The sequence below is a fragment of the Trichechus manatus genome, unplaced genomic scaffold (genome assembly GCF_000243295.1).
Source record: "Trichechus manatus latirostris isolate Lorelei unplaced genomic scaffold, TriManLat1.0 scaffold00209, whole genome shotgun sequence".
Lineage (NCBI taxonomy): Eukaryota > Metazoa > Chordata > Mammalia > Sirenia > Trichechidae > Trichechus > Trichechus manatus.
In genome coordinates this window covers 2339951-2367234 of record NW_004444145.1, presented here as the reverse complement: position 1 = coordinate 2367234, position 27284 = coordinate 2339951, and the positions used below count along the sequence as shown (strand labels likewise).

Below are 27284 nucleotides of genomic sequence, written 5' to 3'. Positions count from 1 at the left end.
CCCACTGGTGAGCAAACTTTTTCTTTTCATGAACTGCTGCCCAGTGAATAAAGTCCCACTTTAATAGATTATTTTCATGAAAGCTTCTATCAAGAGAAATCACAAATTTATCAGTTGGGATAAGATTTCTACATAACGGGTTCTTTAACATGTCCTAAACACTTGCAGGACAAAAAAAAAAGGCTGTTCCTTAGTTTATTATAATTGGTGCCGACCAAATCAAAACATGTAAACATGTTTTTCAAATAGATTGTCTAGACCAAAACTGTAAATTCATCCTCATTTTAACTAGAAATGCACTACAGTTAGTATAATTAACAGAATGGCTATCAGCAAGCTTGTCATTCAGATATCAAGTATTATACTTTATATTCAGCAAACTTAATTTTATCAAATGTCCTTTAATTTCATAGAAGACAATATGATACATATTGTATACGGAACACAATTGTTTTGCAGTACTATTTCAACGTGTTTAAGAATTGGAACACTGAAGTTAAACACTGGTGTACTGACATTTTTGAACTTTAGATAAACTACATACAAAGTTTATAATTCAAACATTAGCCAATCTGAAAACTTTACTTCCCATAATATAAAAATGATACTCTGAGTTGCAAAATATTTATTCTTGTACTAAACAAACTATATAAACATTTAAAATAATCATTAAAACTCAACATTAGAATTTATAAAGATTAGCTATAAAAATATATTGGCAGTCACTTTTCTTACAAAGGTACCATTCACTACCTTACAAAAAAGTCTCTAACATAAAACTGCATTAATAACTACTATTTTTAGAATCTGATAATCTCTACATTAAATTGATTATAAAATCCTCTTGGAAGAACTTTGGTAAGCATGTTCAGAGGGTTTAAAAAAATCCTCATACCATTTTAAGGGCCTGTAAACATTCCATTCTATTGAAGCACAACAGAATAATGTATATTCAACTGCATATAGAATATAGAATCAAAACACATTATGTATTTGTAGAAAATCACCATTCCCAGAGTAACCAAAAACAAACTATTTAAAAGTATCACACTTTTAAATAGTTAAAATTATCAAACTTTTAAATAGTTCTCTTTCCATTCTAATAAAAAATTTACAAAATCACAACTCCATTTAGGTGCCTTTTAGGACAAGGCCTCAAAAATAATTAACTGAGTCTCGAAAACACTCTCAAGTCCCATAAATTTTTAACAACCCATTTAAAAGGCTTGACAATAGAACAAGTATACATAATCAGAATACATAATTTATATATTTAGTTATGTATTAGTTTTACATTTTTAATTTAGAATTTATTGGCAAAAACAACGCATACACACATATTATTGAAAAGGTAAATTTCAGGAAACAGAAATGCAAACTGTGAGGGTAAACTGATTTATTTTTTTAAAAATTCAATTTACCACATTTTCATTTTATCTGCCATTTTTGTATTATTAACGACTATCGTTAATTTAGAAAATTCAGACTGCTAAAAGTTCATTTGCTGCGTCTTGAGCATGTTTATAATTTTTACAAAGCTTCCAGTTGTGCCAGTAGCCTCCTTGAGGTCATTTCCCACTTTGTCCTCTGACACTAAATTTCTTGCATATTTATCTCTGAGATGCAAAAGGCTAAATAAAAAGCTTCATTTTTGACTTTTTAACTTACAAAAACTCCATTAAAAAGAAAAGAAATCCATCTAATTTTTAGGCAAGTCCACAAAAATATTTTCTTTCTTAAGAGTCAAACACTTTTATGGGAATAAAGATCCTTCAAAGTTTTTAACTCTTCTATTAGAGTTTTATTTTGATTTTCCAGAACGGCAACTCGATTTTCCAGGCATTTCACATATTCTTTCTTCTTTCTGCGACATTCTCGAGCAGCTTCTCTAAATATACATGTAAAAAAAAAAAATGTTAGAAAAATGTCACATTCTTTAAATGGCAAATGTACTTCAGTTATTTTCCCTGGTCATCTTTTTTTCCCTCTCATTAAAAAAAAATTGAGGTATAATCTACATACAGTGAAGTACTCAGATCTTAAGTGCAGCATTTGATCAGTTTTGGCAAATGCATATACCTGTATAACCCATACCCCTAGTAAGATATAGAATACTTCTATTGCCCCACAAAGTTCCATCATGCCCTTTCTACTCAGTCCCCTCCTCAAGCAACTACTGTTCTGATTTTCATCACCAAAGATTAGTTTTTCCTATTCTAGAACTGCATATAGCAGAGTCATACAGCCTGGGCTCTTGTGTCTGGGGGCTCCTTCCACTCAGCATATTTTGAGGTTGCTGCATGGTGGTTTATTCCTTTATATTGATCGTATTCTATCATATGATTATAACCACAATTAGTTTATCCATTCTCTTGGGCTATTTCCGGTTTTAGCTGCTATATGTTCCTGTACCAGTCTTTTTTATAGATATGTGTTTCAATTCTCTGGATAAATAGCAAGGAGTGAAATTGTATGAGTCCCTAGTTAACTTTTGACACAGAGCTTCTTTAAATTAATTAAGTTTTAATTACAACTAGTGATTGAAGAAATAACTGGTTCTGTGTGTCCTCTTAGAACACTTCTGTGAAGTCACAAGTTATACATACATACAGAAGCAGACATTATTTTGAGTTGTTACTTATACTGTGTACTGTAGATATTACCTGCAATTACTTTTTACTGTTTCACTTTTTATACTGTTTTAATGATGTTTCTGTCAGTATACAGATCTACCTTATTATTTTTAAAACCACTACACAGTTATCTACAATATACCAGTTTATTTAACCCCTCCCTCGCCAAAAAGACTTTTAAGTGGCTCCCAACTTTTCACTATTACACAATGCTGTGATGAACATCCTTAACATGCCCTTCATCATTTGAGTGTTTCTTGCTGGGTTCACAAGGTATGGTGATTTAAAATCAAGAGATATTACAAAATTGCCCTAGAAAGTATCTGCACCAATTTACACTGCCATCAGCAGTACGTGAGAGTACCTGCTTCCCTTCACCTTCTCTTACACTTGGTGTTCTGAAATTAAAATTTTTTTATCAGGCTAATGGTTAAAAGGAGTCCTGGTGGCGCAGTGGTTAAGAGCTTAGCTGCTAACCAAAAGGTCAGCAGTTCGAATCCACCAGCTGTTCCTTGGAAACCCTATAGGGCAGTTCTACTCTGTTCTATAGGGTCGCTATGAGTTGGAATCGACTCGACGGCAAAAGGTTTGGTTTTTTTGGATTTGGTTTCAATGGTTAAAAAATTCTATCTCCTTAGTTTAATTTACTTTTTCCTGATTATGCACAAAATTTGGTACAATGTCATATTTACAGGCCATCTTTATTTTTCCTTCTCTTAGGTTATCTTTTTTACAGGGAGTTCCCGACTTATGAAGGGGCTCCATTCCGATGACTCTATGGTAAGTTGGTTCTGTTGTAAGTTGAATATCTCATTTTTTTTTTTTTTTTAGTTTTCATTATTATTGCATTTTGTTATCAGTATCTTTATAAATCATAATATTGAACATCTGCGAGTGAACATCTGAGAATGATAACATCAGCAATACTGTATTAAGCACATATTACTAACGATAAGATGTACCAAAAAAAAAAAAAGATGGTCCTAAGTGCGGTTCATTGTAAGCAGAATATGTCGTAAGTCGGGGACTACCTGTATTGATTTTACAAAAATATATCTTTATATATATCCGGTAATTCTTTCTCTTTATAAAAGTTGCAGTTATTTTTCCCAGTTAAGTGGCTTGTTTTTAAGTTTGTTTATGGCATCTTCTATCATACAAGAGTGAAACTATCAGGTCAAGGAATATGTACTGTAAAACTTCCTATTTCCATCAGTAATATATGTAAAGTATCCTTTTCCTTATATGCCCCACAGTCAGTATTATAATTTTTAATTTTTGCCATGTGACATCTTATTAATTTTCATTTCCCTAACTACTTGTGAGATTGAGCATCTTTTCAAAAGTTTATTGGTCTTTTGGGTTTGCTCTTCTGTAAACTGCCTATTTCATATTTTTTGTCCATTCGTATCTTTTGCCCATTGTTAAATTAGGTTGTTTGTCTTACATTTTCTAAGAATACGCTGTGCATTATATATATTAATCCTTTTACATTCTTCTCTAATCTACTATTTAACTTCTGATATTTTTATAGTATTTTGTGCTGTAAAATTTTTTAAAAAAATTATTAATGCTCTCTTTTAGCATCTTTATTTCTTGGCTTAGATAAAAATGTTCTATAATATGTGTTTCTCTCTAAATTTTATTTTAAAGATTTTATTGTCATTTTTCATGATTAAGTCTTTTATATCTGGAATTTATTTTTGTAAATGGTAAAAGGTAGGGGTCCAATTTTTTTTCCAGATGTGGAGCTGGCCGTGCCAGTATCATTCATTAAATAGGCCATTCTTCGCAAGTATACTTAAATAGCACAAGAAGCTATTTCTGGGCTCTGTATCATGTTTCACTGATGTTACTGTCTGCACCTTTGCTGATACCAAGTTTTGATTACAATGGCTTTAGAGTATGTTTCAATACCTAATAAGAGAAGTAATCTTTTTCTGTTCTTGACTATTCTCAAATACTTGTTTTTTCTATGTAAACTTTCAGCTTATTTTACCCAATTCCATAAAGATCTATAGGGATTCTAATTTGAATCACAATAAATTTATATGTGAATTTTGGAAGAATTGACATTTTATACTGTTTCCATCTAAGAACATGGTATATATTTTCTTTATTTGTTCAGATAGTGTTTTAGCTCTCAGTAAGATTTTTTAATGTTGATCCTATGCCTTTTCTGTTAAATGTGTTCCTAAGTATTTTGGTTTTTGTCACTAATATGAATGTAGTATTATTTCCCATTATTATTTTCAAGATGGTTACTGAAAGAAAAAAGCTATTGATTTACATTTTCTTTTATCTAGACACCATACTATAAATTGCTAATTTATAAATTACTATAGTTTTTAAAAATTTTAGTATGAAGTAGTATACACAGAAAAGATTGTATGTGGTACAGATGTAAGCTTTGAAGCATAATAATAAAATGAACACATGCAAACCCAATATTACCCATATTGTTGAAGGGTCCTCTGTGCCACACCCTGATTCCATATCCCTGCCTCTTGCCCAGAAATAATTACTAGCTTCAATCTCTTGCTTATCTTTATAGCTTTAGTACATGTATATATGCCTCTAAGTTATGCTTATTGCCTCATACAAAGCCCTGGCGGCGCAATGGTTAAACTTTTGGCTGCTAACCAAAAGATCGGCAGTTCGAGTCTACCAGCTGCTCATTGGAAACCCTATGGGGCAGTTCTACTCTGTCCTGTAGGGTCGCTATGAGTTGTAATTGACTCGATGACAATGGGTTTTATTGCCTAATATAGAATATCATACTTTATGTATTCTGTTGGGAAACTTGCTTTTTTCACTTATTTTTCTAAGATTTATTATGTTGAAGTGACAGTTCAATCACTGTTATAGGTTGAATTGTGTTGCCCAAATATATATGTCCTAACCACTGGTACCTGTGAATGTGACCTTATTTATTTTTTTTCCTTTATTTGGCTGTGGCAGCATACTTGTCCGTTTTCCATATGTGACCTTATTTTTTAATAGGGTCTTTGCAAACGTAATTAGTTAACATGAGGTCTACTGGGGTAGGGTGGGCCCTAATGCAATATGAATAGTGTCTGTATAAAAAGAGAAGAGACACAGAGACAGAAACAGGGAAGACTGCCATATAAAGACAGAGGTAGAGAATGGAGTTATGCTCCCACAAGCCAAGGAATGCCAGGGGCTACCAGAAGCTAGAAGAGACAAGGAAGGATCTTCCCCTAGAGCCTTCAGAGAGAGCACTGCCCTGCTGACACCCTGAGTTTGGACTTCTAGCCTCCAGAACTGTGAGAGAATAAATTTCTAGGAAACTAATACAATCATTATATATGAACACTATTCCATTGAATCCATTCTGTTATCAGTGGATATTTAGAGGTTGTTTCCTGTTTTTTTGCTGCTGTGAACATTAAGAATGTTCATATTTTCTGCAAAAGTCTCCCTCAGTCACATACAGAACAAAATGGCTGAGTCACAGGGCATATCCAGGTCAACTGTACAAGATAAAGCCTAATTAATTTCCAAAGTGGTTATACCAGTTTACACTCTCATAAGCAGTTATGTGTTCCACTGTTTCAGATCCTTGCCAACTCCTAGTCAGACTTTAAGTTTTTTGCCAACTGAGTAGGTATAAATGGTATCTCAGTGTGGTATTAATTTGCATTTCTTTGATTGCTAATAAGCTAATATGATTATTAACCACTTGTATTTGTTGGGTTGCCCTTTTCTTACTTATTTACAAGAGCTTTATATTTTTTCAAACCAATCTTCTGTTGGTTATGTATGATGCAAATATCTTTATAGGTTTCTGGCTTATATTTTTTACTCTATTATGGTATCTTTTCATGACCAGAAATTATTAATTTTAATGAAGTTAAATTTATGAATCTTTTTTTTTGGGGGGTCTTGTTTAAGAAGTCCTTCCTCCCCAATACACCTGAGGCCATGAGGTTATATATTTTCTTCTAAAGGTTTTAAAATTTCCTTTTCACATTGAAGTCTTTAATCCATCTGGAATTGATTGTTGTGTATGGTGTGAGGAAGAAATCCAACATTTTTTTCACATGTGAATAACCAATTGTCCTAGCACCATTTGTTGAAGAATCCTTCCTTTCACCAATAGTCTGCCATATCTGTCATATCAAGTTTTAATAAGTGCATGGCTCTGTTTCTGGGCTATTTCTGTTTCATTGGTCATTTTGTTTATCTCAATGCCAATATCACTATATTTTAATTACCACAGCTTTAAATAAAACTTTGTTATCTTTTCACTTTATTCTTGTTCTGGACTATTTTAGCTGTGCGTGGCCCTTTATTCTTCTATATCAATTTCAGAATCAGCTTGTCAATTCTTTGAACAACTGTTTGGATTTTGATTGGAACTGCACTGAATCTATGGATCAACTAGGGGAGAACTGTCATCTTTAAAATACTGAGTTTCCATTATCTCTGGACAGAATATATTTCTCCATTTATTTAATTCTTCCTTTATGTCTTTCAAAAGAGTCTATAATATTTTCCATACAGGTCCTGAACATCTTTTGTTACATTTATTCTCAAGTATTTTATTTATTGTTGATAACATTAATGCTATCTTTTTAATAATTATTTTACCAAACTTTTTATTGTTGATGTAAAGAAATACAATTGATTTCTGAAAGCTGATCCTTTATCTAGCAACCTTATAGACTCATCACTTCTAATAACTTTTCTGTAGATCCATTAGGGGTTTTCTTTGTAGGCAATCACATAAAAGTAGTAACAGTTTTACTTCATTTCAATCTTTTAATTTTTGTTTCGTTTTCCGGTTTTATTTTACTGGCAAGAAAACTCCAGTATAATGCTGAAGACAACTGGTTCTTTTTCAAATATTTGAAATAGTTTGTAGTTGATTCTCCTGGATATTCTCAGCAGATGTAAACATCTTTGGTAATAATAACAGTTTTATATTTTCCTTTCCAATTTTTATTATTTTTTATAGTCTCTTGATCTTTGATGATTTTTAATGATATCCTTTTTTTCTTTAAGCATATCAAACATACTTCTTGCCCTTTCTCAATTAGATGACTGAATACTTTACAAAACTAGTTCTGTTGTTTGTTGTTTTTGCTGACTCTTGCTCCTAAAAGGCAGTATAGTGTTATCTAAGAACTTGGACTCTAAAGCCTGGATCCCTGGGTTTAAATCCCACCTCTACTACTTACTAAGAGGTACAGCCTTGGGCACACAACTTAACCTCTCTATACCTCAGTGTCTTCATCTTAAAAAATGGTAAGAATAATATATATACCTCAAAGATTTTTTGAGAATTATGTAAGAACATGGCATATGTCATCATGGAGGCCTAATTCTTTGAGTATTCTGTAATTTTTTTGAACTTGTATTTATTGCAATTCAATGTATGGGAATTCGTTGATGCCTGTGTTGAGAGTACTTTCTTCTAGGTGATTGGGCGCGCTATGGACCTGGCCCATTTTAAATTAGAATTCTCAGCCTATGGACATAGCACTTCTTGCGTCTTGGCCTCATGCATAGTAGTCTCTGATCCAGCTCCCCACCCTGCACAGTCCCAAGGATCTGTCTCTAGTCCCCTAGGTACACCAAAGCTATAAAATTATGAAGAATTGAATTTATCCCCTGGATATACAGGGGCTGCTTCAGCATGTTATTAACCTCCTGGTCTTGCTTCATTCTTAACCTGAACAGATTTCTCTTACTTTCCTGTAGGCTCATCCAATCATTTAAAAGGGTGGTTTTAGTATTTCATTAAGCTTTTAAATATATTATGTAGCCGGAGGTCGTACTGTCAGAAATACTGTCAGAAAGAGAAGTCTCCTTCTAGTAATTTTTAACAAGTCTCTTAGGTTTTCTAGGTACACAATCACATCATCAGCAAAGAAATATAATTCTCTTCCAATATTTACATAAATTATTTCATTTTCTTATCTCATCATATATTTTCCAGAACCTCCAAAACAACAGATAGCCCTTGCCTTGTTGCCAAGTTCATTTACAGTGATGTTTGCTGTTAGTTTTTAGTAAAGAAACATTTTATCTTGAAGTAATTAAATGTATGTATCTGGTCTTTTTATGTAATTTTTATTTCTCTAGAGTATCATCCCTCTATTTTAATTTTCTAACTTATCAGTGTGGAACTGAAAACAAAATTCTACAGTAATTTTTAAAATTTGTTATATCTATGGCTATTTACCATTTTTTTTTTTATTTCTAATAGAATTTATTGGTGCTTCTTCTTTTATTCTTGAGCATAATACAGAAGGTTATCTACTGTATTCATTTTCTCAGAGAAGCAGATGATTTTCATGCTAGATCTACATAGCTAGAGATTAGAGTTATTATGTACATGTGCATATACAATATGCAGCTGCAGTGCGATGGACTACTTTTATATGGCCTTTCTCACCATGGTCTTGTAACTCCTACCAAATGACTGAGTGGGACTATGCAAATAAGGTGCCTGTGGCCCACCAAGGGGATTGGACAGCTTGCTAATAATGCAAATAAGGTGCATGGCACCCTTGTGGGGGTGGGACCATACATGCAACCCCAACAAAGGGATTAGTCAGTTTTGTCATCCTTAGGCTTAAAATGAGCTATCCCAGAGGCAGAAAGGGGAGGTCTCACTAGCACCAAGAAGGAGGGCCGGGAGTAGAGCACGTCCTTTGGACCCAGGTTTCCTGCGCTGAGAACCTCCTAGACCTAGGGAGAGTGAGCTGTAACACCAGAGATGGCACCAGACAGCGAGAAGTGGTGGCAGAGAAATAGCGGCAGCAGAACCAGGAGACTGGCCCAAGATGGCGCAGTTGGGCTTCCTCGCCCATGCAGTGAGGTGGCTACAGTGGGTGTGCCAACCCACGGAGCGAGAGACCTGAGTGCTTTCAGGCAAAAGGCTTCCTGGTGGAGTGGGGTGCCTCTGGGCACTTGGCACAGCTAGGCTCGTTGACCCACGGAGCAAGAAAGAGCTGAGTACCTTCAGGCCAAGGCTTACTGGCAGAGTAGGGTTCCTCCTGGCACTTACTGGTGGAGCTGAAGAACTTTGTAACACTTGCCCAAGTAGGGCAGAGGCCAGGCCAAGGGGCCGAAGGCCAGAGAGAGGCCTGCCAGTGGGCACAGTCAAGAAGCTGTCCTGATTGAAGAACTATATCCTGAGTTGTTCCTGATCCTGAATTGTAACCTGTTACTTCCCTAATAAACCCCATAATCATAAGTATTGTCTATGAGTTCTGCGTGGCCACTGCAATGAATTATTGAACCCAGTAGAGAAGTAGTGAGTGCCGTGGGAGGGACTGCTGGTGTGAGAATTGGTAAAAATATTGGAGAGAGGAGGTTTGTCTGACCTCCACCTCATAGGAATCAGCCCTGGGCTGTTGATGCTGATGGTGATTCTCCCCACATCATGAAATTAGAGGTCGTCAGACTCCCTTGTGCCATTGTTACAGTGGCAATATTTAAAATATATTTAAGAGGAAAGTGTTTCTAGGCTTTAAATCATTGCTATATTTTCATGATTAAAATTCATTTTTGAGAGTAATTCTGTTTCAGTAACTATATGAGGTATTTGTTGTTATTAGGGTGTACTACATACAAAATGTCATTTTTTGAAGGAAAAGTGAGAACATTATAAATTGAGATGAAACAAATATATTTAATCAAAATATGGTCCATTATATTTAATCAAAATATGGTCCATTACGTTCAATTATCTTGTGTCAATGTAATGTTACATTACATATTTTTAAAAACTCTTCATCTTTTGAGACTGTAAAACTACTCAAATGCTTCAACTACAGAGTCTTAATTTGTGAATCTTTTATTACGCGTGAAGAGTTCGAAGTGTTTGAAAAGGTGGTAGTCTGTTGGGAGAAATGTCAGGTGAGTAAAGTGGATGCAGCACAATCTCATAACCTAGCTCCATTAATTTTCGAAGAGTGGTTTGAGAAGTGTGTGGTTGCACGTTGTTGTGCAGCAGAGTTGGTCTATCTCTGTTGATGAGTCTTGGCTGTTCTGATCTCAATTTTTCCTGCATATGATCAATTTCCTGACAGTATGAGTTTGCACTGATTGACTGCCCCTGATGCAAAAAAGAATAAGGGATTATGCCTTTTAAATGACTGGATGAGCCTACAGAAAAGTAAGAGAAATCTGTTGAGGTTAGGAATGAAGCAAGACCAGGAAGTTAATAACCTTTTTTGGGTGCAGTGGTTGTTTTGGGTAATGTCTTGGAGACTGCTCTGCATCTTAACCATTGCCAAAGAGTATCCATTTCTCATCTACAAGTAATGGTATGTTGTGAAAAAAAGGCTCATTTTTGTTGTGGGCTAGCAGTCCTGAGCACCCCTCTAGACATCGTGATTTCTGATTTTTCATCAATTCACGAAGAACTCATTTGTCCAACTTTTTCACTTTTCTGATGGCACTTAAATAGTGGGAAACAGTCACAGGAGATACTCCCAAGTCTGCTGCAAGATTCTCAACTGTTGCCGGAGGGTTGTTTTCCACCAATTCTTTCAATTGGTCTTTGTTGATGACGTATTTTGGTTTTCCTCGAGGCTCATTTTGAAGGCTCTCGTCACCAGAACTTAATTTCTGAAATCACCGCTGTATCATTTGCTGGTTACTAACACCCTCTCCAAATGCCAAACTGATGTTTTTCTCAGCCTCAGTTGCATTATGTGCTAATCTGAACTCGTATAAAAAAAGTAGTGCTTGTTCAACAGTTATCATATTATTGAGGGGCAAAAAAATCAACGTTTACAAGACAAAAGCTACCTAGAAAATGAAGTCAAATGATTACAAAAGCTAGCTTAGTAATACGAAATGGTGTAACCTAACAGCCACTTGCCCTAACATGTCTAATCAGGATTCAAAAACAATTCATCTTGAATCTGACATTTCATGTGGTACACCCTAATAGCTGCCATCTAGTTGGAGCCAACTCATGGCGACTGTATGTATAACAGAACAAAATGTTGCCTGGTCCTGTACCATCCTCATGATCGTTGGTATGTCTGAGTCCACTGTTGAGGCTATTGTCAATCCATTTCACTGAAGGTTTTCATTTTCTCTGACCCTCTACTTTACCAAACATGATACAACTCTGCTACATACCTTTTCCAATCCTAAACCTTGCAGCATCTCCTTGCTCTATTCGAATGACTGCCTCTTGATCCATGTACAGATTGCACATGAGGACAATTAAGTGTTCTGGAATTCCCATTCTTCATAATGTTATCCATAATTTATTATTATCTATGCAGTTGAATGCTTTTGCACAGTCAGTAAATCACAGGTAAATATCTTTCTGGTATTCTCTGCTTTGGGCCAAGATCCATCTGATATCAGCAATATCGCTTGTCCTAGAATACCACTAATTTTCCCTGTTCTTGCTCCAGTCGATGGCAGGCAGTAAATTATTTTCATTTAACTCTGTCAGTCCAACAAGAACAAAGTATGTTCTGCTTGAAAAGCTTTGCTTAACAGTGCTATTTCAAAGGGCATAATAAATAAAACTGGAAGCACTCTAGGTCATATATCATACTAAATAAAAACACAGCACTGGGACTCAAGAACCCATTGGAAATGAACCACCATTCAGTAAAATAAAGCTGATATAAATCTCTCTCCTTATTTTTAATATACAATTCCAATTAACATCAGGTCATGTTTCGAGATTTGCAAAAACATTATCCATTCTGGCACAGTATAATTAACTACCTACCTGTTTTTCATCAACCTTATTTCTCTTTTCAACTGGGGGTCATCTGTCTTAGCTGCCTGAGATGTAAGAGTCACAGGAGATGTCATCACCACAGTCTGTGGTAGTGAAGTAGCTGAAGGTGTAGTACGGATCTGGTATGTCTGCATATCTCCTGATGCAGCTGTGTGGTCAAAAGAGAGTGAGTTAGTTGATAAATGTCTTTTGAAAGTACTCTGGGACACTTTCTACTGACACTTAAGCATACTTACTCTGTACAACCACCTGATTGCTGGGCACAAGTATTTGCTGTCCATCAGAGGTCTGTGCGTACTGGAGAATTGTTGTACCTTGCTGAGTACTGCCTGAATTTGTCATGGTTAACGTTTGAAGCCCCTGTACTCCATCTGTGCCTGGACTGGCCAGCTGTAAGGCTCCATTTGGGGCAATGGCAACTTTAACCAAAGAGAGAAAATAGCTATTGTAAGGCCCCAGAACATACACTAATTGCAAATGACTGGCAAAAACAAACAAACACTATTTGTTAAAACAGGTTTGAATGCAGTTCTACTTGATAACTGTTGTCTACTTTTGATGAAATATATGTAAAAGAAATAAAAGTCTTTATAAAATTTTATAGTTCGGATGCACTATCTTAAATTCAGTTTCAAATTGTACAATATAACTGACTGGTCAAAATTAGCACATTCTAGGCTCCATAGAGCACTTCATACTAATGGCTAATGTTGCCACAACAATTCTTGAAGAGGCACCAGTGGCTAACCTTTTAAAAGAAAAAAGAAGAAAACATTAACATGGTTTCTAGTTATTATTTAACAGAAGCATTAAAAAGATCATAACTTACAAATACTTTTGAATAGGTAACATGTGCCTATGGGAAAAAATTCAAATAGAATAAAACGTTATATAATGAAAGGTACGTCGTCTTCATACTCTGTTTCTTAGCTCTACTTTCTAGTGGTAACCACTGTTAAATTTACTGCATGTTATTATTTACTTAAGAAATGTAATCTATTCATTCACTTCACTAGTGAAAATCAGCAATAAAGTTAGGTCATCAGAAAACTACTGTATAGATCACCTTACTTAGCTTCCCACAAATATTTTTTGTTGAATTATACTTGCGTTGTTTTCCCCTCGGCCCTTAAGGCATGACCAAATAAAATACATTTTAGCATTATGTAATTCCCAGATAGTAAATCCTCCTGAGAATCTAGTGCCCTATCTCTGTACCCTCTTTTTAGAGTATAATTATTCAACATTATTTTCCTCTTACACACTTTGGCTACAAAGACAAATATACTTGTCTTTGTGTGTGTTTTAACTAAAAATAATTTTTTCAGGAGTTTCTGATTATCCCTTCTCTGTGGCCACACACGAATGTTCCCACATACTTTAATTTATATAAAAATACTCATTAAAATTTTTCAGGTGCAGAGATTTGATTTAAAGTTATATTAGAATTAGTTTTAATCTCCTTTCCTGCCTGTAACATATATACATATATAAACCCGTTGCCGTAGAGTCGATTCTGACTCATAGCGACCCTATAGGACAGAGGAGAACGGCCCGATAGGGTTTCTTAGGCTGAAATCTTTACAAGAGCAGATGGTAAAGTCTTTTCTCTCATGGAGCAGCTGGTGGGTTCGAACCACTGACCTTTCAGTTAGCAGTCAAGCGCTTAACCACTGTGCCACTAGGGCTCCTTTACATTTATATATTAAAAAAAATATTAATGCAGACGTAAATATATAAATAAAATAAAAAAGTAAAGTCCCATTATCTATTCCTATTTATTCCACTGGCCACCTCCATCATGAGGTGACCATTATTTTTGGTGTACATCCTTCCCAATCTTCTCCTATGCACATCCAGACTAATATACTAATATATCTCAAAATATGCGTATCTACAGATGCACATTTTTAATAAAAGTGTTAAATATATGTACTAATACATAATTTTTTTGTTAGAATTATTTTTATTATAGAAGATCACTGGACGCAAACCCTGTGATTGACTCTTTTAATTCAGGGCTGTGTTTTTAAAAGACAAAAAACATTACTTTTATTTAAAAGCCAGGATGTTTATTCCTTGATTAACAGACAATACACAAATGATTTTCATTTTTTCAACATATATCTTCCTGTTCTTGTTTAACATGTATATTTACCTGGCTGTATTTACTCTAAATCTGCGCTGTCCAATATGGTAGCCATTAGCCATGTGACTATTTAAATTAAAATGGAACAAAGTTAAAAATTCAATTCTTCACCAGCCACTTGCAAATGCTCAACAGTCACATGTGGCAGATGGCTATTATACTAGATGACACAGACACAGAACATTTCCATCATTACAAGAAGTTCTATTGGAACATGCTGCCCTAAAATACCAGTTTGTATTATACATATGAAATACAAGACTAAGTTTTTATATAATCTTCATAAATCCAATTTTTAATGTTTTAAAAATAAACCATATTGATATACCACGATTTTAAACTTGTTGAATATGCTTTTAAAAAATATTTTTTTGAAACAGTAATACATTACATGGTAAAAAAAATTCAATTTTGATTAGAATGAAAAGTGAACCTCCCTCTTGCCTCTCATCTTTGCTCCTAAGTTTCCTTCCTATATAAGAATAGACTCTGAAACCACTGTTTTAGTTTCTTACGCATCCTTACAGAGGGTACTCTCTATATATTCTATAATCCATTTATTTATAACAAATTTTTATTGAGAGCCCACTAAGTGCCAGGCCCTATATGCAAAGGATAGAGCTATGAGTGAGACAGACACAGTTCTTTCCCTCAAGGAACTTACATTCTAGTGAGGGAACAGATGATAAATAAGCTATAGAATTATAGGTAGTGGTAAGTGCTATGAAGAAAAATACAGGAGGGTAAAGAAAACTAAAAGGAGGAGCAATATATTTTAAGATGAGTGGTCTCTTGGAGGAAGTCACACTTAAGCAGAGCAGCAGTGAGGATGTAAGCCATGTGAATATCTAGGGAAAGAATATGCCAGGCAGTGGGGACAACAATTCCAAAGAGCCTGAGGTGGAAACAACCTGAAGCAGAAACAAGCACAAAAGTCTGTGTGGCCAGAATGCCATGAGCAAACAGTCAAGGGGCAGGAAATGAGGTCAGAGTGGTAGTCAGCAAGGCCAAATCCTAAATGTTCTGCCTTCTTGGAACTAGATTTTATTCTAAGTGTGATGGAAAGTCACTGGAGGATTTTGAGCAGGAGTGATGTGATCCACATGACATTGAGAAAAACAAAACGCTTTAGCTGCAATGTGGAAGACTTATGGTTGGAGCCAGAATGGAAGCAAGAATACTGATGGGATGCCTACTGCATTAATTTAGATGAGAGTCTAAACCAAAGTGGTGGTGGAGATGGGGAGGTGGTGAGAGGTGGTCAAGCAAGAGCCAACTAGACTTGAAGATTAGGAGTTAGGAGTGGAGGGAAAGATTAACTACAAAGATGCAGCACAAGGGAATTTCTTGGGGTGATGGAACTATATACTGATGTGGTAGTCAAATGACTATGCATTTGTCAAAACTCAAGACTCCAAAAGGAAAGAATTCTACTGCATGTAATTAAACAGTAATTTTTTAAAAGACTATCCAGGCAAATTATGAAAAAGAGAAATAATTATATTAATATAAATCTATATAGTAATTATGTATGGAACTGCATAGGTATATAAATGAATAAAACAGACCCAAATACATATGAAATACTACCTTCATCCTATACTGAATTCCTCTATCAGTGAGCTAAAGGTAAATTTAAATATATAAATGGTATTACTTCCACAAACTAGGTAGCCAACTAGGGGAAAAAAGTTAGATTCCCCTCAACACTGGTGTCTTTTTGTGTAAAGTGGGCCAAGAAATGTATATGACAAAGATGTAATTAAAACTATTTTGAAAGGGTCCTCGAGCTAGCCTTATCAAAAGCTTCCCAACAATTCAAAAGGGTTTTGTTTTAACAAGCTGTTTCTGTGAAATGAGGTACTGGTAGTGAATGGTTATCACAAATCCCTGAGACATCTGGTTAGAGGTGCTTAAAATCAACCTCTGATGTTTTTATGACCCTACCTGAAGGACATGTGACTGTAATTGAAAACCTTGAAATCAATCACTGTAAGCCTCTGTACCCAATTATCCAATAGAAGCCCATTTCCCACCTCCTAACCCATCATTCTTGGATCGCAACCAAAGACTAACCAATCAAATGATTGTATTATAATTTCTTTGTTCCTTGGACTGTATCTGTTCCTGTTAGAAGCTCTCCTGCTGGAGTCATCAGTTTCTCATTTATATGAACTGGTGTCTCTCTGCATTTGAATGTTATTTTGTTTTATTTTTTATTTTTACTGAATAAGTCCTCCTAAGCTTATTTAAAAAAAAAAAAAAAAAGAAGTTGGATTCCCACCTGACTCCTTATACCAAAATACATTTAAGACAGATCAAAGATTTAAAAGTAAAAACTGAAACCAAAGTACTAAAAGAAAACATTGGGGAAATGGTTTTATTAATCTCAGAGAAGGGAAAAGCCTTTACAAGCACTGACTACAAATCCCAAAGCCATCGAAGAAATGTCAAGAAGAATGAATGAATGAATATATATACATACGTACATATATATATATATATTTAAATCTGCATGCAAAGAAACACCAAAAGAATTTAAAAACAAAGGACATATTGGAAAAAATATTTGTGACACTCCTGACAGATAAAGTGCTACTTCCCTTAATATATAAAAGCTCCCATATATTAAGAAGTAAAAAGACTCAACAGAAGAACAAAGAGTACAGGTCAATTCTTAAAGAAGAAAATTCAAAAGGCTCTTTAACACATAAAAATATGCTCAATTTCCTAGGAGAAATGGGAATCAAAGCTCCAATGACATATAATTTTTCACCTATAAGATTGACAAGGAGCCCTGGTGGCACAGTGGCTAAGCTCTCAGTTGCTAGCCAAAGGTTGGCAGTTTGAACCCACCAGCCACTCCATAGAAGAAAAAGATGTGGCAGTCTGCTTCTGTAAAGATTTACAGCCTTGGAAACCCTATAGGGCAGTTCTGCCCTGTCCTATAGGGTCACTATGAGTCTGAATCGATTCAACAGCAATATAAGACTGACAAACATCAAGAAGTTGGATAATACTGTGTTGACAAGGCTAAGTGGAAAAAGACTATCATACACTGTTGGTGGGAGTGTAAATGGGTACAACCTGTATAGAGTACAATTTTTATCAAAATTTAAAGGACACTAACCACATGAATGAGCAATTCCACATCTAGAAATTTATCCTCAGAGTCACACATCTGGACAAAGAAAAAAGAACATTCCTTGCAGCACTGTTTTTAATAGCAATAGGGGATTATATATTTGATAGTAGTACACCTGTACAATAGAGTGCAGCTGTTAAAAATGAGGCAGCCCCATATGAACTGACAAGAAATAATCTCCAAAATATCTTGCGTAAAAAAAAAAAAAAGGGCAAGTTACATACCAGGATATAATGTTGGCTATCAACTGTAAACCTGTATATCTCTGTGAGTGTGTGTGTGTGTGTGTGTGTGCTGTATATGCACTGAGATACACAAAGTGGTGACAGTGATGGCCTTGGGGGACAAGGGTGGCAAGGAGACTTACTTTTTTACTGTTATCTTCAAATCTTTTGAATTGTGCCTATTCAAAAAGAAGTAAATCTAAATTTTACCAATGCCAGCATGATAAATGTCCTAATTTCACAACACACATACATATACATTTTTTTCTAATTTACAAGGTATGAACACCAAAAGCACAAGCAACAAAAGAAAAAAATAAACTGGACTTCATCAAAATTAAAAACTTTGTGCATCAAAGGACACCATCAAAAGATGAAAAGCCAGTCCACAAAATGGGAGAAAATATTTGTGTATCATATATGTCACAAGTGACTTATGTCCAGAGTAGATGAAGAACTCTTAGACCCCAACAAAAAAGAGATAAATAACCCAGTTAAAAAAATGCGCAAAGGATTTGACAGACATTTCTTCAAAGTAGATATACAAATGGCCAATAAGCACATGAAAAGATGCTCAACATCATTAGCCACTAGGGAAATGCAAATCAAAACCACGTCACACCCACAAAGATAGATATCAAAAAGACAGACAATAACAAGTGTTGGAGAGAATGTGGAGAAATTAGAACCCTCATGCATTACTAGTGGGAATCTAAAATTGTGCAGCCACTTTGGAAAACAGTCTGGCAGTTCCTCAAAATGCCAAACACAGAGTTACCATATGACGCAGTAATTCCACTCCTAGTATACTCAAAAGAAGTCTAAACATGATCACACAAAACTCGTACTTAAGTGTTCACAGAAGCGTTATTCATAATAGACAAAAAGTGGAAACAACCTAAATGTCCATCAACTGGTGAACAGATAAATAAATATCCATACAATGGAATATTATTAAGCAATAAAAAGGAATAAAGTACTGATCTGTGCTACAACATGGATGAAACTTGAAAATACTAAGCTAAGAAGCCAGTTATAAAAGACTACATCTTGTATAGTTCCATTTACATGAGTTATAGATAAATAGGTAAATCTACAGAGACAGAAAGTAGGTAACTGGTTGTCTAGGCTGGAGAGAAGTGGGGGTAGGGGTGGGGAGTAGGACTGGGGAATGACTGCTAATGTGTAGACGATTTCTTTTTGAGGTATTAAAAATGTTTTAAAGTTAGTGGCGATGGTTGCACAACTCTGAATATAGTAGAATTCACTGAACTGTGTACTTTAAATGGGCGAGTTTTATGGTATATGAAACATCTCAATAAAGCTATAAAAAAAAAAATTGGACTCCCCAGTGATGATTTGTTATTAAACATTTATATTTCCTTATATATGAATTGTCTATGAATTGGTAGAAAAGATATGGTTTTTGAAGTTAGATAGATCTGATAACATCCAGTAAAGATTATGTGAAATGCTTAGCAGCATGTGGAATACAGAACAGCTGCTACAACTTATTAGATGTCTACTTTATACAGGGTCTTAATGGATGATTTATTTGCTTCCTCATTTTCATGATTTTTTTCTTTAATCTTTCTTTAAAATTTTAATCATCTTACTGGATAGCTATTGCAAGCTACCTCAATTCCTTTTAAGAGTTCCTAAATCAGAATATAAGGAGCCCTGGTGATGCAGCAGTTAAGTGCTCAGCTGCTAACCAAAAGGTCGGCAAACCCACCAGCTGCTCCACAGGAGAAAGATGTGGCAGTCTGCTTCCATAAAGATCACGGCCTTGGAAACCCTATGGGGCAACTCTACTCTGTCTTACAGAGTTGCTCTGAGTCGAGTCAACTTGACAGCAAAGGGTTTGTTTTTTTTTAATCAGAATAGAAAGAAATATTAAAAAGCTGTATTATGAGAAATTTAAGAGGTTATTTCAATATTTGTAGTTTGTGAATCTCCTCCTATACATATCTAGGAAGTCGTAATTCCTATCACTTCAACATTGTCAGGCATATGATACAATTAAAATTGATAAGCATTCATTCTCCTGATACATAAACACAGAGAATATATACGCAGCACTACTGTCCACTGTATCCACTAATAAACATATCTGGTCATTACAGACAGTGCTAGTGAGTTTCAACTTGGTTTATTACTGAGTTTCAACTTGGCTTAGCTTACCTTCATTAGAAGGTATTAATCATCAGTGCTTTAAAAACAAAAAAATTAATAGACTGATATGTGATAAAGCAAAAATAGTAAAACATTATGTAGCTATCTAGGTGGCAGCTTTATGGGTGGCCATTTCCTTCAACTTTTCTATATATTTGAAATTTTTCATAATGCTGGAAGCAAAACTAAAAATTAAACTTGAAAATATATGAGGGCTAACTCATTACCTTGTTAGTTTTAGCAAATGCAATTTCATTTACTAAATTATTAAGCCAAAACATCTAAGTGTTAACACAAATACAAATTATTTACTAATCTATAGACCATTGATGAACATTAGATGAAGACAGATACATTTGTGTTTGCGGTAGGTACTTCATTTTTTATCACTCTGTCTCTAACTATGAGCTTTCCTCTCAAAAGGCAAGGACCACATTTGCTTCCTTTATAACTTTACCTAGCCCCTAGATGGGATTCTGTACACCAGTAGACACCCACTTTGTTCTCCTTACTGACTGTAACATTTTCAGATACAGAGATTTACTGATTTATTAAGTTGACTGGTCCCTGTAAATCACACTGCAAAGCAGTCTGAATCTTCCTTCTGATTCAGACTTCCAAAACTGAAACTGAAAATTCATCATTTGGGTTTAATTTTTCACTATATAACTAATTCAAATAGTAATTTCTGCTGGAATTAAAGTCATAGACATAACTGGCTAGTGTCTAAATCAGAGGTTTATAAAAGGGAGTGTCGTTTGGAGTAAAATTATTCTCTCTAGACTCAGACCTGGTTTTGAATTCTGGCTCCATAACCTGGGAACTGTGTGACTTTAGGGACATTATCTAACCCTCTGTTTCCTCATAAAATGATAACAGTGCCTACTTCACAAAGTTGTCGTAAGGAGTAAATGAGATAATGATGAAAAAGTAGTTTGCATTATGCTTAGCACATAATAAAAGCTCAAGATGTTACCCTTTAAAAATCGTCATTATTAAAGTCTGACATTCTCTCTATATATCACTTCTCTCCACAGAAGAGTTCTTTTATGTCTATCAGGTGGAAATTGATTCTTATACATACTGTACTGTCCAGTGCTAGTCTGATAGATGGGAGTTGGAACAGACATAGAAGTGACAGTAGAAACTCCAGGGTTTTCTCCGTCTCCTTTTCTGCTCCGTGTATCTTCAGAAGATAGGTCTTTCAAAATTTTTCTGTGAAAAACAGAATTTCATTAATGCTGGTAAAAAAGATTGTGAATTGCCTTATAGGGACTCTTTTACAAAAAGAAATTGCTAAATCTTTTCCAGTCTCAGATTATAAGTGCAATAATCCCATCAACAGATGAATGGATAAACCAAATGTGGTATATACATACAATGAAATCTTTTTCAGCCACAAAGAACAATGAAGTTCTGATATATGCTACAACATGGATGAACCTTGAAAACATTATGCTGAGTGAAATGAGTCAGACTCAAAAAGATAAAAATTATATGATTCCACTATATGAAATATCCAGAATAGGCAAATCAAGGCTTCAAACGGTTCATTCCTGTTCGACTCCCTGCTGAAAATGTGCATTTCCATCCCAGATAAACTGAATCAGAATCTACATTTAACAAGGAGATTCTTAATGTTAAAATGTAGATTCTGATTCGGTATATCTGGGGATGGAAATTTAAACTCTCAGCAGGCGGTCGAACCAGAGTGAACCAGTTCAAAATCCTGAGGCAAATGCATACAGAAGAAAGTATATTAGTGGTTACTTGGAGCTGGGGAGAGGAGGAATGGGAAGTTATTGCTTAGGGGGTATTGAGTTTGTTTAGGGTGATGAATAAGTTTTGGCAACAGTGGTAATGGTTGTAAAACATTTTGAATGTAATTAACGTCATTTAATTTTATACTTAAAATCAACTCAACAGCAACAGGTATTATAATGATGTGCTGCTGGCTAGTTATATTTTAGTTTTATATAATTACTCAAAAAGATACTGTAATACAGTAAAAAAATACAGTACCTTTCTACAGAAAAGGCACTTATAGAGGTATATGGTCGCTATGAGTCAGAAATGACTTGATGGCAATGGGTTTAGAGGTATGTCTCTTTCCTCTACGTAAGGAATGGCTCCACTTTGAGCCATTAATTAACAAATCAATATTCATTTTCTAAATAGTGTCATTGATCTTCATTTAAAAAGATCAAATTTTATTTTTAACCTTCAATTCTAAGTAGAAGAGAAGACCATAGTTCCCAGAAAGAAACAAGGTTAGAAATACTATTATAACAATGCAGAGTATCAGGGATAAATAAAATTATTTTAACAAAAAGGTAAATATGATCTCACAGGTATCCTTCATACTTGGTGAAATGGGACTCATTAAAAAAATAAGGAGATGGAAAAGTATTCCTTGCTAAAAAGAAAGGTCTTCCAAAAGACAACTGGTGGTAAAGAAAGAAAGTACAAAATAAACATTATGTGTTCATGGCAAAAAAAAATGTTTATTCAAGAATTCCAAGTTCATTAGTAGGTTAATCTCACTGACCCTCAATTTCTTCAGCTGCAGAATGGGGATGCTAATTCTTAATCTTCTTGTGGGGAACTGTGAGGATTACATGAAACAATGATATAAAATCCTCAGACTGGTGCCTAGCTCATAGTCATTGTTGTTGCTGTGTGCTGTAAAGTCAATTCTGACTCATAGCAACCCTATAGGACATAGTAGAACTGCCTCAAATGGTTTCTTATGCTGTGATCTTTACAGGAGCAGACTGACAGGTCTTTTCTCCCACAGAGTGGCTGGGTGGGTTCGAACTGCTGACCTTTTGATAAGCAGCCAAGCGCTTAACCACTGTGCTACCAGGGCTCCTTCTACATCGTAGTAAGCACTAAAAAATTATCTTCCCGTTCCTTCTGGCACTGACAGTTCAAAAAAAACCTTAGAATGGAATATTCGGACATACATATTTTAGTTTCCCCATCTGTGGAATGGAAATGCTGGTAAGATAGAAGCATTACTCTAAGGATTAAAAACAAAACAAACAAAAAACAAAAACAACTCCATGTTAACTGTAGAAAAATGAGAAAATTGAACTACTCGTATAAAAACAAGAACAATAAAAAAAATCACATACATAAAAAGAAAAAACCTTAGCTTGAAAAGGGATCTTTCATGTTTATATCAATTTCCCAGTCCATGAAAGAATTCCCTCTATAACATTCCTAACAACCCTCTATATCCAGGAATAAGGCTCCCATCACTTCCAAAAAGCAAACCATTCCATTTTTGACCAGTTAAAGTCCACTTCTTATTTAGACCCAAAGCTGGTTCTACCCAGTGTAGCTAAAATTTAAGCCTGAACTCCAAATTCTGTATCACTGCCCTATTTTGCAATATTTGGTAACTGCTACAGGTCTTCTTTATTCTAGGCCAAATACTTGTAGTTCCTTCAGCTGTTCCTCTATAACATGTTGAAGGTCTTTCTTCAGTTTGATTTTCTTACTTTGGACAGTCTTCCCACTGTGGGCTAATATAATTTTAGACTGTATTAATGTAAGTTCCATACAGAGAACAAGGGAGGGGTGGTCCTATTGGACTCTCTGTTAGGATCTGTGGAATAGTAACAGTGGTTCCTAAACCTGTACCTTTGGAGAGGTTTACTGAATCCAGATTCCCAACCAACACGTCTAATGAGTGAGTACACAGGTCTAGCGTACAGCTCCAGAATCCATTTAACAAGCTGCCTGCATGATTTTATGCAGCCAGCCTAGCATGAGACTGTGAATACTATGTGCATTTCTTTTTCAATTTTAAATTATGAAACATTCAGAGCATAAAGAAAACACCTATGTACTGTATACCAAGAATCAACAGACACTACTATTTTGATGTATTTATTTCAGATATCTTATTTTTTAATAGAAATCAAATTAGAAGACATAACAAAATGTCACCACTAATCCCTTCTCCTTCCCTTCTTCCTACCAAAGAGTACCATTATCTAAGTTGCTTTGCATCATTCCCATAAATGTATTACTTTATTTTTACTACATAGCATTCAGAGATATTATTTTCCATTGTTTTGTTTTTCCTCATTCTCCTGACTCAACCTTGCAGAGCCCCAGGGTACCATTTTTTACTTCTCTTTTCTAGCTACATTATCTTTCTGGTGATCACATCAGTCCCATGATCCTCCAAATATTTCCCCAACCTCTCTCCTGACTCCAGATTCCTAATATTATACTGAACATTTCCACTCAATAGGCACCTCAAATTTAACACATCCAAAATCTAATGTTAGATATCTTCCTACCCCCTGTAGTCTCCCAAATTTCAGTAAATAAAACTCCATTCTTCCAGTTACTTAAACCAAAAAGTTTGGAGTCATCCTCTCTCTCACATTCCATATCCAATTCATAAGCAAAGCCTATTGTCTCAATCTAGAAAATATATCCAGAATCTGATATTACATCCACTGCTCATCACCTCCACCGCTGTCACCCTAGTCCATCCACACCACCACTTCTTGATTGGTCACAATAGCCTCTACTGGTCTCCTTTAGTCCACCCTTTCCCTTATTTCCACAAAGCAATCAAAGTCATCTTTTTAAACTGTAGAGCAAGTCCGTCATCTGCTTAAAATCCTGCAGTGTGGAGAAACTGGAAACCTTGTGCATTGCTGGTGGGAATGTAAAATGGTGCAATTGCTACAGAAAACAGTTTGGCAGTTCCTCAAAAAGTTAAACATAGAATTACCATATGATTCAGTAATTTCACTCCTAGGTATATATACAAAAGACTTGAAAGCAGGGAAGCAAACAGGTACTTGTACACCAATGTTCACAGCAGCATTTTCACAATAGCCAAAAGGTAGAAACAATCAACTGTTTATTAACAGATGGATAAACAAAATGTGGTGTATTTATACAATGGAATATTATTCATCCATGAAAAAAAATGAATTTCTGATACTACTACAACATGGATGAACCTTAAAAACATTATGCTAAGTGAAATAAGACTCAAAAGGACAAATATTGTATGGCTCCTCTTACTTGAAATATCTAGACAGGCAAACTGATAGAGACAGAAAGAAGATTAGAGATTACCAGGGGCTAGAGGGAGGAGAAAATAGGGAGTATTGCTAAATGGGTAGAGTTTCTGTTTGGGGTAATAAAGAAGTTTTGGAAATAGATAGTGATGATGGTTGCACAACATTGTGAATGTAATTAATGTCACTGGAATTGAACACCCAAAATGGTTAAAATGGCAAATTCTTTGCTATTACATTTTACCACCACAACAACAAAACTTCCAACAGTGGCTCCCCACCTCACTCAGAATAAATGCCATGGCCTACAGAGCCCTAACCTGTCCCTCTGTGAGCTCTCCAAACACTCTCCTCTCTATTCCTCTTTCTGTCTTGCTACAGGATTATCAACTTTAATGATTTTTTTTAAAGCAGCAGCTTTTGGTTACACTGACTGTCTTTTCTCTCTTCAATTTCATTGATTTCTACTCTTTATTATTTACTTTTTTCTGCTTGCTTTGGGCTTATTTCTTTTTTTTTTTTTTCCCTTAATACTTTAAGGTAGAAGCTTAGATTATTAATTTGAAACCTGTTTTTCTAATATAAGCATTTAATTTCAACCTAATTGATATTTCCAATTAATTTAGCTACATCTCCAAATTTTGATTATTTTGTATTTTCGTTCAAAATCTTTTCTACTTTCCTTTAAGACTTCCTCTTTGGCTCATGGATCATTTAAAAGTGTACTGTTTAATTTTCAAGTGTTTGGAGATTTTCCCATACTTTTTCTATTATTGGTTTCCAGTCTGATCAGAGACCATACTTACCATGATTTCAGTTCTTTTAAATTTATTAAGGTTTGTTTCATGAACCAGGATATGGTCTTTCTTGGTGGATGTTCTATGTGCACTTGAAAACAGTGTTCATTCTATTGTTGTTGGCTGACGTGTTCTAAAAATGTCAATGGGGTCCAGTTAGTTGATGGTGGTGTTCAGCTCTTGTATAACCTTGAAAATTTTCTGACTATAAATTCTATTGTGTACTGAGAGAGGTGTATTGAAGTCTCCAACTATAACTGTGGATTTAATGCTTAAATTTCTCTTCAGTTCTGTTTTTGCTTCATGTATTTTGAAGATCTACTGTTAGATACATACACATTTAGGATCGTTATGTCTTCTTGGTGAACCGACTCTTTTATCATTATATGTCCCTCTTTATCCCTGGTAATTTTCTTTGTTCTCTGCTCTGAAGTCTATTTATCACAACAATAATATACTGATATTAACTTGGTCACGTCAGCTTTCTTTTGAATGATGTTTTCATGACATATCTTTATCCATCTTATTTAAACCTACATTTATCATATTCGATGTGAATCATGTTTTTTAATCCATTCTGATAGTTTCTGCCTTCTTTGAAAAAATTTTTTTTATTATACTTTAGGTGAAGGTTTACAGAACAAATAGTTTCTCATTAAACAGTCAGTATACATATTGTTTTATGACATTGGTTAACAACCCCATGACATGTCAACACTCTACCTTCTTGACACTGGAGGACCTTTTTTTCCTTTGGTGAAAATACACATAGCCAAAGATACACCATTTCAAAAATTTCTACATGTGCAATTCACAACTTCTAGTTCTGCTGCTATTCTGTCCTTTTCCAAATTATTCCATCACCATTGTCTTGAACTCACTGTCCCCTAAGCTTTCTATCAAACCTTTTGAGTTGCTGTTATCAATTTGATCTCACATAGATAATTTTTTTTTTTTTGTACTTTAGATGGTTTACAGAACAAAATAGTTTCTCATTACACAGTACACATATTGCCCTACAACAATGGTTAACAACCGCACTACGTGTCAACACTGTCCTTACTCAACCCTGGGTTTCCTATCACCAGCTTTCCTGTCCCCTCCTACCTTCTAGTCCTTGTCCCTGGACTGCTGTGCCTCATTAGTCCCATTTTGTTTTATGGGGCTGTCCAATCCCCAGCTGAATGGTGAACCTCAGGAGTGACTCACCACTGAGCTAAAAGGGTGTCCGGGGGCCATACTCTCTGGGTTGCTCCAGTCTGTCAGGCCAGTAAATCTGGTCTTTTTTTGTATGTTAGAATTGTTCTACATCCTTCTCCAGCTCTCCCCAGAACCCTCTGTTGTGATCCTGGTCAG

At 35.1% G+C, this 27284-nt stretch overlaps 1 protein-coding gene across 4 annotated transcripts in view; it reads right to left on the bottom strand.

The window, feature by feature from the left end:
- The window catches only part of ATF1 (activating transcription factor 1), a 36174-nt gene continuing 8890 nt past the window's right edge, over nt 1-27284 (bottom strand). For 2 of the 4 annotated variants that reach the window (XM_004388323.3, XM_023742404.1), the window contains exons 3-6: nt 21162-21292; nt 12621-12803; nt 12373-12532; nt 1296-1888 (exon numbers count right to left, since the gene is read on the bottom strand). In XM_004388323.3, coding sequence (XP_004388380.2) covers nt 1744-1888; nt 12373-12532; nt 12621-12803; nt 21162-21292 — 619 coding nt within the window. In that variant the 3' untranslated portion in view covers nt 1296-1743. Of the gene's footprint in view, nt 1889-12372; nt 12533-12620; nt 12804-17663; nt 17715-18045; nt 18082-21161; nt 21293-25937; nt 26062-27284 lie in introns of all 4 variants that reach the window. The other 2 variants (XM_023742406.1, XM_023742405.1) reach the window with 2 other exon arrangements.